Here is an 18,631-nt window from a genome sequence, read left to right as displayed (position 1 = left end):
GGGACTTGATGATGGTATATGCTGAGCAAATAATCTAAGAAACTGGACTATATGGAAAAGAACATGGTATCAGGATTAGAGGAAGACTCATTAACAACCTATGATATGCAGATGGCACAACCTAGATGCCCAAAGTGAGGAGGACTGGAAGCACTTCCTGATGAAGATCAAAGACTACAGCTTTCAGTAAGGATTACATCTTACCAGAAAGAAAACCAAAATCCTCACAACTGGACCTATAAGCAACATCAGGATAAAAAAGAAAAAAATATTGAAGTTGCCAAGGACTTCATTTTACTTGGGTTCACAATCAATCCCCATAGAAGCAGCACTCAAGAAATTAAATGATGGGAAGGCAGGCCAAGATGGTGTAGTTAGATGCCTCATAATCTCCCTCTTACAACAAAAACCCAAGAAAACAAATGAATCAGATGTAGATGACAACTTTGGCCTAAGCATCAGAGGCAAGGCTGAAGAATTGGACCAAGTACCAAGTAGAAGGAATGATTGTACAGAAACAGTGGACATAGAGAGTTATGGATTACTGTTGTCCTACCAGTTAAACCTGCACAATGTGACTATACTGAGACAAAGCAAGCAGCATTTCCAGCTGAAACCCCATCACCTAGTGCAGCCAAACAAGACAGACTCTATACTCACATCCAGAGCCAATCAGGACTTCTCCCTGCCCTGTGAAAGTTAAATGTACTCACCTCACCAACCATACTCTCCCAGACCCCCTGTGCCAGAGGCCTGCAGACCTGTGATGTACCCCTCATCCATCCCCATCCCACATGTGATCATAGTTTGGTGGTACCCACCACTGCCCTGCCCCCTGATCTGGGGCCTATGGACTGACAGTACCCATCTCTTCACTCAGCCACTCACATTGGGGATCCACTTCTCTGCCCAGCCACCAGAACCAGGGGCCTGCAGAATGGTGGCACCCATTCCTATGCCCAGCTGCCTGCACCAGGGACCTATAGACCAGCAGTGCCTGCTGCTCTACCTAGTCACTGGTTTCAGGAGCTCACAAACCAGAGGTACCCACTCCTAAGCCCAGCCACCTCTGCTGGAGGTCTACAGATCATCAGCCCCTTCTATTTCCTGCAACCACCTCTGCCAGGGGCTGAAAGACTGGTGACATACCCTTCCCCATGTTTCACTCTACCAGATAGGAAAATGCTCTCCTAGTGAGCACTCATAGACTGGTTCCCTACCTCACCTCCTACAATATCCCCTCACAACCTGAGACTTGTGCCCACTCCAACCACCTCCACACAGCCCTGCACATCTGGGACTGTCATTGAGAGTTTCTATACCATGCACCCAATGACCAAAAACTTGGTGGCACACACACACACACACACACACACACACACACAAAAAAAAAAAAAACCCAACAACCAGTGAGAACACTCCCTGAATCCATGCCCAGGTGACCAGCCAGATAGACACATCACCTCACCAGCAACACCAGCTACATCCTCATTCACCCTGAAAGACCAGTGAACAGAGACCTACACTCCACTCAGCCACTGTCCCACCACCTGAAGACAGGTGGTGAGAGTTCCCCAGTGGCCAGACTAGGAACCAGAGTACCACATACTCCTCACCTACTCAAATCTATCAAAACAAAACAAACACTCAGCACACAGCAAAAAACACAATAAGTAAATAAATATCATAATAACACCTTAATACCACAGAGACAAAAGATAATATCAAATCACATAAAGAAGCAGGACAAGACAGCTACAGCAAGTGACCACAATAAAGAACCAGAAGACCTTCCAGAGGAAGAAATGGTAACAGAACTACCTAATAAGGAATTTAAAAGACTAATATAGAGAGTTCTCCAAGAGAGCAAGGAGAATTCAGACAAAATAATAGAAGAATATAGGAAAACAATATAAGAACAAAACCACAAATAAATAGACAATTAGAAACCATACAAAACATCAACTGGAAATCCAAAAGACTAACAATAGTATTTCAGAAATAGGCAACACAATAGAAGGAGGTAGGAGAAGAACTGAATCAATGGAAGATAGAATCAGCAAAATAGAGGACAAATCTCTTGACATTAGTTGGTTTAAGGAAAAATCAGAAAAAAGAATGGAGAAAAATGAAGAAAGCCTAAGAATTATTTGGCACCCTATCAAGAAGAAAAATTTACATGTGACCAGAATTCCAGAACAGGAGGATGAAACCTCCCCCCCACACATACACACACACAGAGAATCAGTGAAGATTTGATTTTGCTGGCAGAAAACTTCCTTAATATCATAAAAGATGAGAAGATATACAGCCAAGAAGCTTGATGAACCCATACAGTACAGACCACAAAACAAAGTTACCAAGACATATAATCAAAGTTGACAAAACCAAAGACAAAGAAAAGAATCCTGAGGGCAGCTCAGGGAAAATGAAAAACTACAAAGTGGAACTAAGCTCTGATTACTCTGTAGAAACCTTACAGGCAAAAATGCAATAAAACCAAAAACCCAAACTCACTGCCACTGAGTCGATCCCAATTCATAGTGACCCCTCCTTGGGTTCCTAAGGCAGTATCTCTATGGAAGTAGATTGCCCAATCTTCCTTCCAAGGAGTGGTTGGTGGGTTTGAACTGCCAGCCTTCTGGTTAGCAGTCAAGACAATGGGATGACATATATAAAACCCTGAAAGAAAAAAATGAATTACGTACACAGGAAGATTGTCTCTCAAATACGATGAGGAAATTTCCATCATCAAAATAAAAAGAAGCAAAACATAAAAACTTGGTAAACTCAAAATCAACAACTACAAAAAGAAAATCCCCAGACAAAAAGAACTCACACAGAAAATAAGCAGAACAAAGAAATCAACACCATAATAAATAAATAAAATGACAACAACAAACTCATATCAATAATTACACTGAATGTAAATGGCTTATGCACTAGTAAAGAGACAGAGAGTAGCAGAATGGATTGAAAAACATGACCTCAACACACCGTCTACAAGAGACACATATTAGACACAAAGACATAAATAAACTAAAAGGACAGAAAAAAATATATCAAGCAAACAACAACAAAAAGAGTTAAATAAAAAAAAGAGTAGGAATGGCAATACTAATCACTGATAAAATAGACTTTAAGGCTAAATCCACCATAAAAGATAAGGATAGCATCATGTAATGATAAAAGTGTCAATCAACCAAGAGGACATAACCATAATAAATACATATGCACCAAAAGGCAGGGCTCCAAAATGCATTAAACAAACTCTAACAACATTGAAAAGAGAAATGGTTCCACAATAATAATACGAAATTTCAATACACCACTTTCAGTAAAGGATAGAGCAACTTACAAAGAAACTCAATGAAGATACAATAGGTCTAAATGCCACAATCAACCAACTTGACCTCACAGACATATAAAGAACACCCCACCCAACAGCAACAGATTGTACATTCTTTTCCAGTGCACATGGATCATTCTCCAGAATAGACCACATTTTAGGTCTCAGCAAAATCCAAAGCATCTAAATCATACAAAGAATTTTCTCTGATCACAACACTATGAAAGTGAAATCAGCAATAGGAAGAGCAAGGAAAAAAAATAAAATACATGGAAACTGAATAATACCTTGCTTTAAAATTATGGTGTAATGGAAGAAATAAATGATGAAATTGAAAAAATTCCTAGAATCAAATGAGAATGAAAACTCAACATACCAAAACCTTTGGATCATAGCAAAAGCAATGCCCAGAGTCAATTTATAGCAATAAACACACACACCAAAAAAGAATGGACCAAAACCAAAATATTAACCCTACAACTCAGATAGAAAGAGAGAAGCAAAAGAACCCCACAGTCAACAGATGAAAGGAAATAATATGTATTTGAGCAGAAATAAATTGAATAGAGTACAGAAAAGCAATAGAAAGAACCAAGACCAGATGTTGGTTACTTGAAAGGATTAATAAAATTGACAAACCATTGGCTAATTTAACAATGGAAAAGAAGGGGAAGATGCAAATAGCATGAGTAAGAAATGTGTGGGATGTTTTCAGGACCACCCCAGACTGTGGACATTTGCATCTGGTGAATTTCAGGCCAGTCATCCTGCTTGCCCCAGCTGGTTCATCTTTAGGTCCTATACTTTGCTCTCTGAGTCTCTGAATTAAAGAAAGTCTTCTTCAGTTCTGGTGCAGGCCACAGTAAGTCAGCCCTGGGACCAGTGAAAGATGGGTGTTTGCCCTGGGGGCAGGCCGGGTAAGTGAACAGGGCGGGGAAGACCAGGAAATGAGCAGAGCAGTTTCGAACAGCTAAGGAAGACAAACTTATCTGTCAGTTTGTCCTACTGTGGTGGTTTGAGTGTTTTTGTGAGGCTGGAGGCTTTGCCACCAGGTTTCAAATGTCACCAGGGTTACTCAGGGTGGACAGGTTTCAGCAGAGCCTCCAGACTAAGACAGACTCAGAAGAAGGAAGAGACCATTTCTCAAAGAATTGACCAGTGAAAGCTTATGAATAACACTAAACACTATCTGATATATTACCAGAAAACTTTATGAATAGCCCTGAAACATTGTGTGATATAGTGACAGAAGATGAGCCCCTCAGGTCGGAAGACACTCAAAATATGACTGGAGAAGAGCTGCCTCCTCAGAGTGGAGCCAACCTTACAGATGTGGATAAAGTAAAGCTTTTGGAACCCCCATTTCCTGATGTGGCACATCTCAAGATGAGAAGAAACTCATCAAGCTGCAAACAGCCATTAATAATCGGAACATGGAATGCATGAAGTATGAATTTAGGAAAATTGGATGTTGTCAAAAATGAAATGGAACACATAAAGATCAATATCCTAGGTGTTAGTGAGATGAAATGGACTGGTTTTGGCCATTTTCAATCAGGCAATCATATGATCTACTATGCTGGGAATGACAAGTTAAAGAGGAATGGTGTGGCATTCATCATCACAAAGAATGTATCAAGATCTATCCTGAAGCACAGTGCTATCAATGATAGGATAATATCCATATGCCTACAAGGAAGACCAGTTAATACTACTATTATTCATATTTACATACCAATCACCAAAGCCAAAGATGAGGAAACTGAAGATTTTTATCAACTTCTGCAGTCTGATATTGACCGAACATGCAACTAAGATATGTTGATTGTCACCAGTGATTGGAATGCAAAAGTTAAAAGTTGGAAACAAAGAAGGATCACCAGTAGTTGAAAAATATGGTCTTGGTGATAGAAATGATGCTGGAGATCACATGATAGAATTTTGCAAGACCAATGACTTATTCATTGCAAATATATTTCAACAACATAAATGGCAGCTATACCCAGGACGTCACCAGAGGGAGTACACAGGAATCAGACTGACTACATCTGTGGCAAGAGGCAATGGAGAAGCTCAGTATCTTCAGCCAAAATAAGGCCAGGAGCTGATTGTGGAACAGACCATCAACTGCTCATATGCAAGTTCAAGTTGAAGCTGAAGACAATTAAAACAAGTCCACAAGAGCCAAAATATGACCCTGATTATATCCCTCCTGAATTTAGAAACAATCTAAATAATAGATTTGATGCATTGAACACCAATGACCAAAAACCAGAGGAATTGTGGGATGACATCAAGAACATCATCCATGGAGAAAGCAACAGGTCATTAAAAAGACCAACATGGATGTCAGATGAGACTCTGAAACTTGCCTCTTGAATGGAGAGTAGCTAAAGTGGATGGAAGGATAAAAGAGCTGAACAGAAGATTTCAAAGAGCAGGTCAAGAAGACAAAGGCAATTATTTTAATGAAATGTGCAAAGACCTGGAGTTAGAAAATTAAAAAAGAAGAACACACTTGGCATTTCTCAAGCTGAAAGAACTGAGGAAAATATTTAAGCCTTGAATTCAAATACTGAAAGATTCCATGGGCAATATGTTGAATGATGCAGTAAACATCAAAAGAAGATGGAAGGAATACACAGAGTCACTGTACCAAAATGAATTGGTGGATGATCATCCATTTCAGGAGGTAGCATATGATCAAGAACCAATGCTATTGAAGGAAGAAGTCAAAGCTGTGCTAAAGGAATTGGCGATAAATAAGGCTCCAGGAACTGACAGACTATCCACTGAGATGTTTCAACAAACAGATGCTGCACTGGAAGCAGTCATGTGGCTATCCCAAGATATCTGGAAGACAGCTACCTGGCAACTGACTGGAGGAGATCCATGTTTGTACCCATTCCAAAGAAAGGGGATCCCACAGAATGTGGAAATTACTGAACAATATCTTTGATATCACATACAAGTGAAATCTTACTGAAGATAATTCAAAGATGGTTGCAGCAGTATATTGACAGAGAGCTTCCAGAAATGCAAGCTGGGTTCAGAAGGAAATGTGGAGTGAGGGATATCATAGCTGATGCCATATGGTTCTTGTCTGAAATCAAAGAATGCCAGAAAGTTGTTTACTTGTGTTTTATTGACTATGCAAAGGCATTTGATTGTGTCATAACAAATTATCATAACAAATTCTGGATATCATTGAGAAGAATGGGAATTCTAGAACACTTAATTATACTTATGAGGAACCTGTACATAGACCAGGAGGCTGTCGTTCAAACAAAACAAGGGAGTACTGCATGGTTTAAAATCAGGAATTGAGTGCTTCAGGGTTGTGTCCTTTCACCATACTTACTCAATCTGTATGCTGAGCAAATAATCCAAGAAATTGGACTATATGAAGAAAGTGACATCAGGATTGGAGGAAGATTCAGTAACTACCTGAGATACGCAAATGATACAACTTCACTTGCTGAAAGTGAGGATAACTTGAAGCACTTACTGATGAAGATTAAAGACTGCAGTCTGCAGTATGAATTACACCTCAATATAAAGAAAACAAAAATCCTCACAACTGGACCAATAAGCAGAATCACAATAGATGGAGAAAAGATTGAAGTTGTTAAAGACTTCATGTTACTTGATTCTACAATCAACACCAATGGAAGCAGCAGTCAAGACAACAAAAGACGTATTGCATTGGGCAAATCTGCTGCAAAAGACCTCTTTCAAGCACTGAAGAGCAAAGATATCTCCTTGAAGACTAAGATGCACCTAACCCAAACAATGGTATTTTCAATAGCCTCACATGCTTGTGAGAAATGGACAATGAAAAAGGAAAACTGAAGAAAAGTTGATGTTTTTTAGTTGTGGTGTTGGCGAAGAATGCTAAAAGTATAATGGACTGCTAAAAGAACTAACAAATCTGTCCTGGAAGATGCATGGCCAGAATGCTCCGTGGAATAAAAAATGGCCAGACTTTGTCTCACCTACTTTGGTCATATTGTCAGAAGGGACCATTCTCTGGAGAAGGATAAAATGCTTGGTAAAGAGGAGGGTCAACGAAAGAGGGGAAGGCCCTCAACGAGATGGATTGACACTGTGGCTGCAGCAACAGGCTCAGGTATAGTAGGGATAGTGAGACTGGCACAGAACTGGGCAGTGTTTCATTCATACATAAGGTCACTATGAGTTGGAGATGACTTGAAGGCACATAACAACAACAAGAAATGAAATAGGTGATGTCACAACAGAACCAAATGAAATTTTTAAAAGGATAATAACAGAATACTATGAAGAACTGTACCCCCAACAAATTTGAAAACCTAGAAAAAATGGGAAAATTTCTAGAAGCACGCTGCCTACCCGAACTAACGTGACCTGAGGTAGAAAATTTGAACGGGCCCATCACAAAAGAAAAAATGGAAGAAGTCATTAAAAAAAAAAAAAAAACAAATCAAACCTGCTGCAAAAGACTTCTTTGAAATTAAAAAAAAAAAAAAAAATCCCAACAACAACAACAAAGGCCTGGCCCAAATGGCTTCACTGGTGAATTCTACCAAACACTCAGGGAAAAGTTGACACCAATTCTATTGAAACTATTCCAGAACATAGAAAGGATGGAATACTCCTGAACTCATTCTATGAAGCAAGTGTAACTTTGATACCAAAACCAGCCAAAGTCACCACTAAAAAAGAAAACTATAGACCAATATCCCTCATGAACATAGACACAAAAATTCTCAACAAGTCCTAACCAATAGAATCCAACAACATATCAAAAAAATAACACATCATGAAAAAGTGGGATTCATACCAGATATGCAAGGGTGGCTCAACATTAGACAAACAATCCACTACATAAATTAAACAAAGCAAAAGAACCACATGATCATATCAATCAATGCAGAAATAGCATTTGACAAAATCCAACATCATTCTTGATTTTTAAGAAAAATAAATAAATAATAAAGCTCAGCAAAATAGGAATGGAAAGGAAATTCCTGATTTCATGATATATTAACGTGATTGAGAGCATATATATCAAACCAATGGCCAACCTTATTCTCAATGGAGAGAGACTGAAAATATTCCCCTTGTGAATGGGACCCAGACAAGGGTGCTCTTTATTAACACTCCTATTCAATATTATATGAAGAGTCCCAGCCAGAGCAGTAAGGCAAGAAGGGAAATAAAAGACATTCAAATTGGCCAAGAAGAAGCAAAACTATCTCTATTTGCAGATGATATGATCCTATACACAGAAAATCCTAGAGACTCAACAAGAAACTACTAGAACTAATAGAAGTTTTCAGCAAAGTGTTAGGGTGCAAAATTAACATACAAAAATCATCTACACCAACAAGGAGAACTCTGCAAAGGAAATCAGGAAAACAATACTATTTGCAATAACCATCCCAAAGATGAAGTACGTAAGAATAAATCTAGCCAGAGACACAAAAGACCTATACAAAGAAAACTACAAAACACTACTATGAGAAACCAAAAGAGACCTACATAGATGGAAGAATAGCCATGCTCATGGATAAGAAGACTTAACATTGTGTAAATATCACTACTACCCAAAAGCGATATACAGATATAATGCAATCCTGGACTAGATATCATTATCATTCTTTGGAGATAGAAAAACTAATCACCAACTTTTCATGGAAAGGAAAGAGACCCCAGATAAGCAAAGCACTTCTTCAAAGAACAACAACAAAGTAGAAAGCCTCATACTCCTCAACCTCAAAACCTACTACACTGCCATGGTAGTTGAAACAGCCCAATACTGCTCAATGACAGACACACAGACCAATGGAACAGAATTGAGAACTCATGCATAAATCCATCCATCTATGGGCAGCTGATTTTCAACAAATGGCCAAAGTTCCTCAAATGGGGAAGAGACAGTCTCTTTAATAAATGGTGCTGGTAAAACAGATATCTATCTGTAGAAAAATTAAACAGGACCCATATCTGACACCATACACCAAAACTAACTCAAAATGGATCAAAAATCAAAATATAAAACCTAAAAGTATAAAGATCATGGGAGAAAAATAGAAACAATGCTAGAGGTCCTAATAGATGGCACAAATGAAATGCCAAACATAACTAAAAATTAAATACTTATGTTCATCAAAAGACTCTTCCAGATGGTTAAAAGACAGCCTATAGACTGGGGGGAAAAAATTTTTTTGGCTACAACATATCCAACAAGGGTCTGACCTCTAAAATTTATAGAAAACTAAGCACCTAAAAAAAAAAAAAGACAATCCAATTAAAAAATGGGCAAAGGATATGAACAGACATTTCATCAAAGAAGACATTCAGGTGACTAGCAAATACATGAAGAAATACTCAAGATCATTAGTCATTGTTGTTGTTGTTATTTACCATCGAGTCAGATCTGACTCATAACAACCCCTCCTTGGGTTTCCAAGGCAGTATCCCTTTGGAAGTAGATTGTCCAACCTTCCTTCCAAGGAGTGGCTGGTGGGTTTGAACCGCCAGCCTTCTGATTAGCTGTCAAGTGCCTTAGCCACTATGCTACCAGAGCTCCATTGTTGTTGTTGTTCTTGTTGTTTGCCGTCGAGTCGGCCCCTACTCATAGCAACCTCTCTAATGGAGAGCTCCATTAGAGAGGTGCAGATCAAAACTATAATGAAATACCATATTACCCTGACAATAATGGCACTAATAATAGTACTAATAAAACCCAGAATATAACAAATGTTGGCTAGGTTGCAAAGAGATTGGAACTCTTATACACTACTAGTGGAAATGTAAAATGGGACAACCACTATGGAAAATGGTATGACACTTCCTTGAAAAGCTAGAAACAGTAATACCATGTGATCCAGCAGTCCTACTCTTAGGTATACACCCCAAAGAAATAAAAGCCATGCCATGAATAGACATGAACACACATGTTCATTGCACATCATGCACAATAGCAAAGAGATGGAAACAACTCTCATCATTAGTTTAATGGAAAAACAAACTATGGTACATATACACAATAGAATACTATGCAATGATAAAGAATAACAATGAATCTGCAAAACATCTCACATTATAGCTGAATCTGGAAGACATTATGCCTAGTGAAATAATAAAAGGACAAATATTATATGAGACCCCTATAATAATAAAAAAAAAAGATTTACATGCAGAAAACATATTCTTTGATGGCTGCCAGGGATAGGAAGGAGAGGGAAGAACAGTTACTAACTAGATAGAAGACGTGTTAATAACGATGAAGGGAAAGGTAATACACAATATGGGGGAAGTCAGCTTAACATGAACGAGGCAAAGGAAGAAATTGAGAGAAATATAAGAATAAAGGGCAATTTCTAGAACACAGACAATCCCACAACAATGGTATTAACAAACAGTAATTTGCAAATGGATATATGAGTAGATAAGTATGTAAAGAGGTGTGGGAAGGTATAAGGGATCACACACATGTGCAGATATAGGTTTGTTGTGGATATTTCTACAACATATATATTAATATGGACAATAGAAAACACAAGAAGCCCAGTCATGGAAACTTCTCAGACATAACCAAACACCTCGTGGGATAGAATTCCTAGGCTCGAAGGTGAAGGATCATAGACTCGGGACATCCACATCAATTGGCACAACATAGTTCATAAAGACAATGTTCTGCATCCTACTTTGGTGAGTAGCATCTAGGGTTTTAAAAGCTCACAAGCAGCCGTCTAAGATACAGATTTTAGTTTCTTCCTATCCTGAGCAAAAGAGAGTGAAGAAAACCAAAGATTCGAGGGAGCAATTAGTCTAAATGAACTAGTCTAAAGGAACTAGTTTGTGCCCAGCTACCACCACTGACTGCTCTGACTGAGATCACAACAGAGGGTCCTGGACAAAGCAGGAGAAAACATAGAACAAAAAATTAAATTCATGAAAAATGACCAGACTTACTGCTCTGAAAGAGACTGGAGGAACCCTCAAGAGTGTGGCCGTAGCACACACTTCTGACTTTGAACTGAAGCCATTCCTAGAGTCCAAATTTCAGCCAAACAATAGATATATTCATAAATTAAATAATAACATTCCAGAGGAATGTATTCCTTAGACTAGTCAATTACATGAGACCAAATTGGATAAATTTGGACCCAAATTCGGGTCCCAATTTCCCCAAAAGCAAAGATGAGAAAGCAGGAATTGGGGGTAAGAAAATCCTGACAAGAGGAAACAGGGTGGAAATGGGGAGAGTGCTGGCACATTGTGTGGGGAATACAACCAACACTATGGAATACTTTATGTATAAACAATCAGATGGGAAGCTAAATTGCTCTGTAAACTTTCACCTAAAGCTTAACGTTGTTGTTGTTAGGTTCCATTGAGTCGGGTTCTTAACTCGTAGCGACTCTGTCCAACAGAATGAATCATTGCCTGGTCCTGTGCCATCCTCACAATCATTGCTTTGTTTGAAGCCATCGCTGCAGACACTGCATCAATCCTTCTCATTGCGGGTCTTCCTGTTTTCCATTGATCCTCTTCTTTACCAAACATGATGTCCTTCTCCAGGGACTAGTCCCTGCTGATAACATGACCGAAGTATGGGAGACAAAGTCTCACCATTCTCAGTTCTAAGGAGCATGCTGGCTATACTTCAATTCTCCTTCAGTCTTTCTTATTCAAATTTTTAAAAAGAAAGAAGTCAAACAATATATTGCATTGGACAAATCTGCTGCAAAAGGCCTCTTTAAACGTTCAAAAGCAAAGATGTGACTTTGAAGACTCAGGTGTGCCTGACTCAAGCCATGGCATTTTCCATCACCTCATATGCATGTGAAAGCTAGACAATGCATAAAGCAGACTGAAGAAGAATTGATGCCTTTGAATTATGGTGTTGGCAGAGAATAGTGAATATACTGTGGACTGCTGGAAGAATGAACAAATCTCTCTTGGAAGAAATACAGCCAGAATGCTCCTTAGAAGTGAGAACGGAGAGACTTTATCTTACCTACTTTGGACATATTATCATAAGGGACCAGTCCCTGAAGAAGGACATCATATTTGGTAAAGTAGAGGGTCAGCAAAGGAAAGGAAGAACCTCAGTGAGATGGATTGACAGTGGCTGCAACGCTAGGCTGAAACACAGAAGCAATTGTGAGGATGGTGAGGGACCAGGCAGCGGTTCCTTCTGTGGCTATGGGTCAAAACCATCTTGATAACACCTAACAATGATGAAAAAAAGCAAATGGGTGCTAAGCAGAATCGTCTAGGCTGCCCCTGTGTGCTCAATGATAGATGTTCTCTAAATGAATGTTGGTTGGTGATGTTAAACCATAGCTGCAACGTAGCCAACAACATCCAGTGGTTTATGGAGCACATTCGCGTATGCTGTCTCATTCAGTCTTCATAACAACCCTGCCAGATGTTCTCATTTTCATTTTATGGATGAAGAAATTCAGTTCAGGCAGATTAAATCACTTCCCTAAAATTATACAACCAATAAGAACCAACACCCTCAAGGCCAGGTCTCCTAAGTTCATTAGTCTCTCTGCCACTTGTCAGAAGCCTCTAAAAACTCAGAAAGAACCAAGTTGACTTTGAAATTTGATTTTTTAAAAAATAAACAGGTAATATGTAAATATATTTGTTATAAATATAAAATTAAATAATAAATAAAGGTTAAAGTCCTGCTTCCCATCTCATCCCCTCCTTATCCAACTCTGCCTCCCCAACTGTTAACAGTTGGTGTGTTTTTCTGCAGAGCTTTGAAGTTATGTGTGTGTGTGTGTGTGTGTATACATAAAATATTTTTTTCCTTTGTATATGATGTGTATGTTTTCTAACACGAATATACTCTTATTATACAAATTGCTCTGCAACTTACTTTTTCTTGCTTAGTTATATGTTTAACATCGCTCTCTGTGTCAATGCATTTAGATCTACTTTATTCTCTTTAACTGCTATAAAGAATTTTTAAACCTGTTTTAGACTCTTCTGTCTACAGTTTGTTTATAATGGATAATAGAATTTTAAAAAGTGCATTAATGTACCTGGTCAGGGGTTTTGTTGCTGATTTCAATGAAGGGAGAATCAGTGCTGTAAAAAGAAATGATTTGTGAGATCCAGATCCTGTGGGTACTTTTCTAAATTATTAATTTAATCTCCCCAACCAGGTGGTACGCAGCAGAAAGGAGAAAACGTCAGTCTCCGACGTCATTGTTTGGGTCCCAGAACGAAGGCCAGGCCGATTCCCCAGGGCTCCAAAAGCTACTCCACGGAGCCAGCTCCTTTCCCAGAGGACCAGCCTTGCCGAGAGCCAGAGGACCACAGTGCCCCACTCAACACAGGAGCACGGCTCATGTTCCAGCACATGCAGGCACTGCTGGTCAAGAGGTTCCACCATGCCACAAGGAGCCGCAAGGACTTCCTGGCCCAGGTCTTACTGCGGATCTTTGCTTTGCTCTCAGGCTGCTCCTTGCCTTGGCCTGTCATACCCTCTTCTGGCCTTTCCATCCTCTCCTGGGCCTTCTCCTGCACCAGAGTTCAAATACAGCCACCAGCACCCTCCTTGAATTCTGTCAGTTTTGCTTCCTTCTTGCCAGGCCTTTATTTGATTCTTAGTGACAAAGCTTCTTTGTATATATTAGACCTCACCCAGCAGAGAAAAGGAGCTCTGGTGGCATAGTGCCTAAGGCACTTCACTGCTAACCAGAAGGCTGGCAGTTCAAACCCACCAGCCACTCCTCGGAAGGAAGGTTGGGCAATCTACTTCCGTAGTGATACTGCCTCGGAAACCCAAGGAGGGGTCGCTATGAGTCAGGGCCAACTCAACAGCACATAACAACAACAACAGCAGAGAAAATAGAATAATAGTAAATGTGTAAATTTTGTTGTTTTGATTTTTACAGTGAAGGGTAAATCATATTTCTATTCATTCTTGCAATGACCCTACATATCAAAGCCATTGTCCTCTTTTTTTTTTTCTTTTAATGTTCTTCATTCAGGAAAAAACAAAACAAAATACAGTAGTCCAGAGAGCAATGAGTAATGTGACTTGTTCTTTAAATTGCCCTTTAACTTCTGGCCTACATTCAGATTCTTCACCAGTTACCAGAACATTCCATTTTCTTCTGCACCTCCTGCTTACACAATTTTTGCACACACTATTTCCCCTGCCTATATTGTTCCCCAGCAGCCAGACTTTCTCCACGTAGTCCCAGTTGTGAGTCTGCAGGATAAGCGTTTAAAAGCATGTGTATGTGTGTGTGTGTGTGTGTGTGTGTTTAACATCTCCCATATCACAGCCCATGTTTCTACATCTATTTTCCTACAGATTGTCCTCCCAGCCACTTTTGTGTTATTGGCTCTGATGGTTTCCATCATCGTCCCTCCTTTTGGTGAATACCCTGCTTTGACGCTTCACCCCTGGATGTATGGGCAACAGTACACCTTTTTCAGGTGCGCTGACCTGCCCTCAAAGGTCATCAGGCACCTTCTGGAATGTGGGGCTCCTGGGTCACATGATGCTTGCTAGGGCCCTGACCATCCCAATTCTCTGGAACATTCACCAGGGTAGAAGGGGTCCTTCCTTGGGTTGCCCTCAGAAAAGAAGTTAATGTACCTTCCACTGTCTGGAAAGGTAATCCCAAGTAGACAAATAGGGCTGTTTGGGGAGGAAAGCAAGGAAAGGTAAAGTAAAATTTAGGTGAGTGGGTTGAAGCTACAACTTTAGCAAGCACAGACATGATATGCCATTGGATCACTGTGTGTGTTCTGGGGTGGCTACCTCGTTCCCAAGAAGCTGTAACCATTCTGTGGCCGTGTTCTGTGGTAACCTTTCAATAAATGCTGGTTGAATTGCATATTGACCACTTTTGTCCACTCTCAGTCATGTATCCATTGAGTAAGGTTTCCTCACTCTGTCTACTAGCATGGATGAGCCAGTCAGTGAGCGGCTCTCAGTCCTTGCAGACGTCCTCCTGAACAAGCCTGGCTTTGGCAACCGCTGCCTGAAGGAAGACTGGCTTCCGTAAGTCCCTGCCCTTACACCAACAGCTCCTCTGGGATCCCCTGGGAACAACAGGGTTGGAGAAGCCCCAGCACAATCTTGCTTTGTATGACATGAATCATTTCCATATCGCTGACCTACTATCACTCAGGTGCTCCCTCAGCGCTCATGGTGCAAGGATGTCCACTTCCTCCTAGAAAGCCCCTGATTACTGGATAGCTCTATATCTCTCTGTTTCTCAATATAGAAAATTCTATATTGTATTGATATGTGCTATCCCATTACTTATTTCTGAAGAAAAGAGGGAGGAAGATAGAAGGATGTGCTATTGTATAATTAGGCCTTGAATGTCATTAATTACATATATGGCTGACTCTCAATTATTTTTATAAAAGTATGGAGAAGGGAGTCAGGTCAATTAAAATCCACTAAGAATCCTAAAAATTCAATATAATTTTAACTTCTTTTCTCGTCCAATCTTTTTTCAGAGCTATTGATAAGAACCAAAATGGATTAATTTCGAACTCATTTATTTGCTCTGTGTCTCAATAGCTGGGACCTCTTGGGAAAAAGAGAGAGAGAGGAAAAAGAGTTCACAAACTAGATAATAATTCCCCAACCCTCACCAAGTCAATCAACAAAATTGTTCTTTCTTGCTTTTTCTTGAGCAGAAACTAACTTCCAAGAGTGTAAGAAGAAAATGCAGGGGTCTGATGAGAAGGGGGAAAGGCTAAGAATGGGGAGATCAGACACTATTGCATGGCTTTTAGTCAACTTTGGGACTGATTGTGAAATATTTTATCCATTAGGGAGTATCCCTGTGGCAATTCAACCCCCTGGAAAACTCCCTCTGTGTCTCCGAGCGTCTCCCATCTGTTCCAGAAGCAGAAATGGACACCAGACAACCCCTCACCTTCCTGCAAATGCAGCACCAGAGAGAAGCTCACCATGCTCCCTGAATGCCCAGAGGGTGCCGGGGGGCTCCCTCCCCCTCAGGTACCTCTAACCCTCTTCTAGGGAATCCGTTGTTGCTGTTAGTCGCTTTAGAGTAGATTCCAACTCACAGTGACCCTGTGCGGGCAGAGTAGAACTGCACTCAGAGGGTTTTCAAGGCTGTGACATTTCAGAAGAAGATCACCAGGCTTGTTTTCCAAGCTACCTCTGGGTGGCTTGGAACCACCAACCTTTCGGCTAGTAGTCAAGCACTTAACTTTGTGTACCACCCAGGGACTCCTGGGGAACACAAGGTACCCCCAATCTACCTGAGACAGCAGGGATTTGGGAAAATAAATAATGCTTTCTGAGTCTCTAGTCAACTGATATTTTGAACTAAAAGTTGAATGAGGGACTGATGTAGATTACCTCTCAGAGGACCTTTCCAGAGGGCCCTGCTATGGCCACATGGAGGAAGTCACTGAGCAAAAGTTTCATTTAAAAATATATTCTTATTAGGCCTATGAGGTCTAATGAGAACATATTTTTTTAATGTTTTAAAATTTTCTGAGTAAGACATATTCATCTTAGAAAATACAGATAATTTAGAAGAAAAATATATCCTATCACTTGGAAATAACCACCAACAACATTTGGTTTTTATTCATCCAAACAGGATGAGATTCAAAATACTGTTTTCTAACCTGCTATTTTCACTTAATAACGTATAGTGAACATATTTCCATGCCAATAAGTATGTCTTCACACCAACCTTTTTAATGCCTGCGTGCTATTCCACTGTTTGGATTTACTTTTATTTAACTAATCCTCCACTGTTGAACATGTAGGCTTACAGTTTTCCACCATTACAAACAATGCTGTGATGTATATTCAAACATGTTTGTTGTTGTTGTTGGAGTTGATTCCTGACTCATGGCAACCTCATACAGAAAGGGATTAGGCTGTTGTGATCCTAAGGTATTTATTGGCTGGTTTTCCCAAGTAGATTGCCGGGCCTTTCTTCCTAGTCTGGACGCTTCCTAATCTTAGTCTGGAAACATATTTGGTATCATAGCAACATGCAAGCCTCAACTGACAGATGGGTGTTGACTGCTCTTGAGGTGCATTGGCTGAATTGAAGGCAAAAATTCTACCTCTGAATTGCCACTGCTCCCCATACACATTTATACAGTTATTAACAGTCTTGTTAAGAAAGTTACCATATGCTGTGTCCCTAACACACACACATCTTATCCTATAGCAACAACATCAACAATCTTGGCTCTGAATAGCACCCTCTCTTGGGAATTCGGTACTCCAGAGTATATCGCAGTGATCCTCTCCCGGGGTTATGGAGACAGCGAAAAGGGCTAGAGAAGTCCTACTTTGCTTCGGCACTGACAATGGGCCTACCAGCTGGCGAGGACAGAGCTAAGTCCTTTCATGGCCCTCTCAAATGATTTGTCAGTGAATGAACAACTTACAAAGAAGCAGTGTGGTATGTGGGAAGGGCATAGGCACTAACTCCAGAGAAGCACAGATTGGTTACTTAGTCTATCTGAGTCTTAACATCCTCACCTATAAATTGGAGGTAACCGTACTTATTTTAGAGCAGTACCATGAGGAGTCAATAAAATAATGTATATAAAGAAATTGTATTTCTTAGAATTAAATACAACTCAAATGATGACAACCTCAAACTAAAGCAAGATACAATTTAATTTTGCTCTCACGTAAAAGCTTATGTGAATGGTCCATGATGTTCTGTTTTGCTGCTTCTCCATGCCACATAGATGAGACCTCAATTTTGTTATCCAAGATGGCAGCATCTACTTTGCAGGTAGCAGAATAGAAAAAGAGACGAAGAAAAAGAGAAGGCAAAGTGTAGAAATGTGCTATCTTTTAAAGAAGATTTCCAGAACCTATCTAACACTAAGCATTTCCACTTATATTATCTTTGTCCAGAACCTGGCTTCAAGGGATACTAAGAACTTTATTCTGGAGGGCCTTATACCCAACCAAAAAGCCTATCACTATAGCAGAAGGGAAGAGCAGAAAATGGCAGACAACTAATTTTCCTGTAGCAACTATTATAGCTGGCTTGAGAATGGTCCTATTTGTGAGCTCCAATCTTTCTCCTATATCTTAAAACCATATACCTTTATACTTCTCAAGCAACAGATTTTCTCCTTGTACAAGTCTCTCTACTCCAAAAGGAAGGATTGCTTCTGTTTGGTTTGTAGTTAATGCTGAGGCCCCTGTGGCTGCTTCTGATCTGATGCATCAAGCATCAGGACCCTGAGAGCTGGACACTGTGCCTGAAGTTCTTAACTGGGGGG

At 39.9% G+C, this 18,631-nt stretch overlaps 1 protein-coding gene across 1 annotated transcript in view; it reads left to right on the top strand.

Annotated features, from left to right (window-relative positions):
- Positions 1-18,631, top strand: part of ABCA4 (ATP binding cassette subfamily A member 4) — a 222,437-nt gene that overhangs the window by 141,311 nt on the left and 62,495 nt on the right. The window contains exons 28-31 of the mRNA XM_007936124.1: positions 13,525-13,787; positions 14,685-14,809; positions 15,282-15,380; positions 16,169-16,355. Of these exons, the coding sequence (XP_007934315.1) occupies positions 13,525-13,787; positions 14,685-14,809; positions 15,282-15,380; positions 16,169-16,355 (674 nt within the window). The remainder of the gene's footprint in view (positions 1-13,524; positions 13,788-14,684; positions 14,810-15,281; positions 15,381-16,168; positions 16,356-18,631) is intronic.

This window comes from Orycteropus afer, unplaced genomic scaffold (assembly GCF_000298275.1).
Source record: "Orycteropus afer afer isolate SDZICR_OR568_19922 unplaced genomic scaffold, OryAfe1.0 scaffold00033, whole genome shotgun sequence".
Lineage (NCBI taxonomy): Eukaryota > Metazoa > Chordata > Mammalia > Tubulidentata > Orycteropodidae > Orycteropus > Orycteropus afer.
This window is presented reverse-complemented; position numbering and strand designations above follow the sequence as displayed.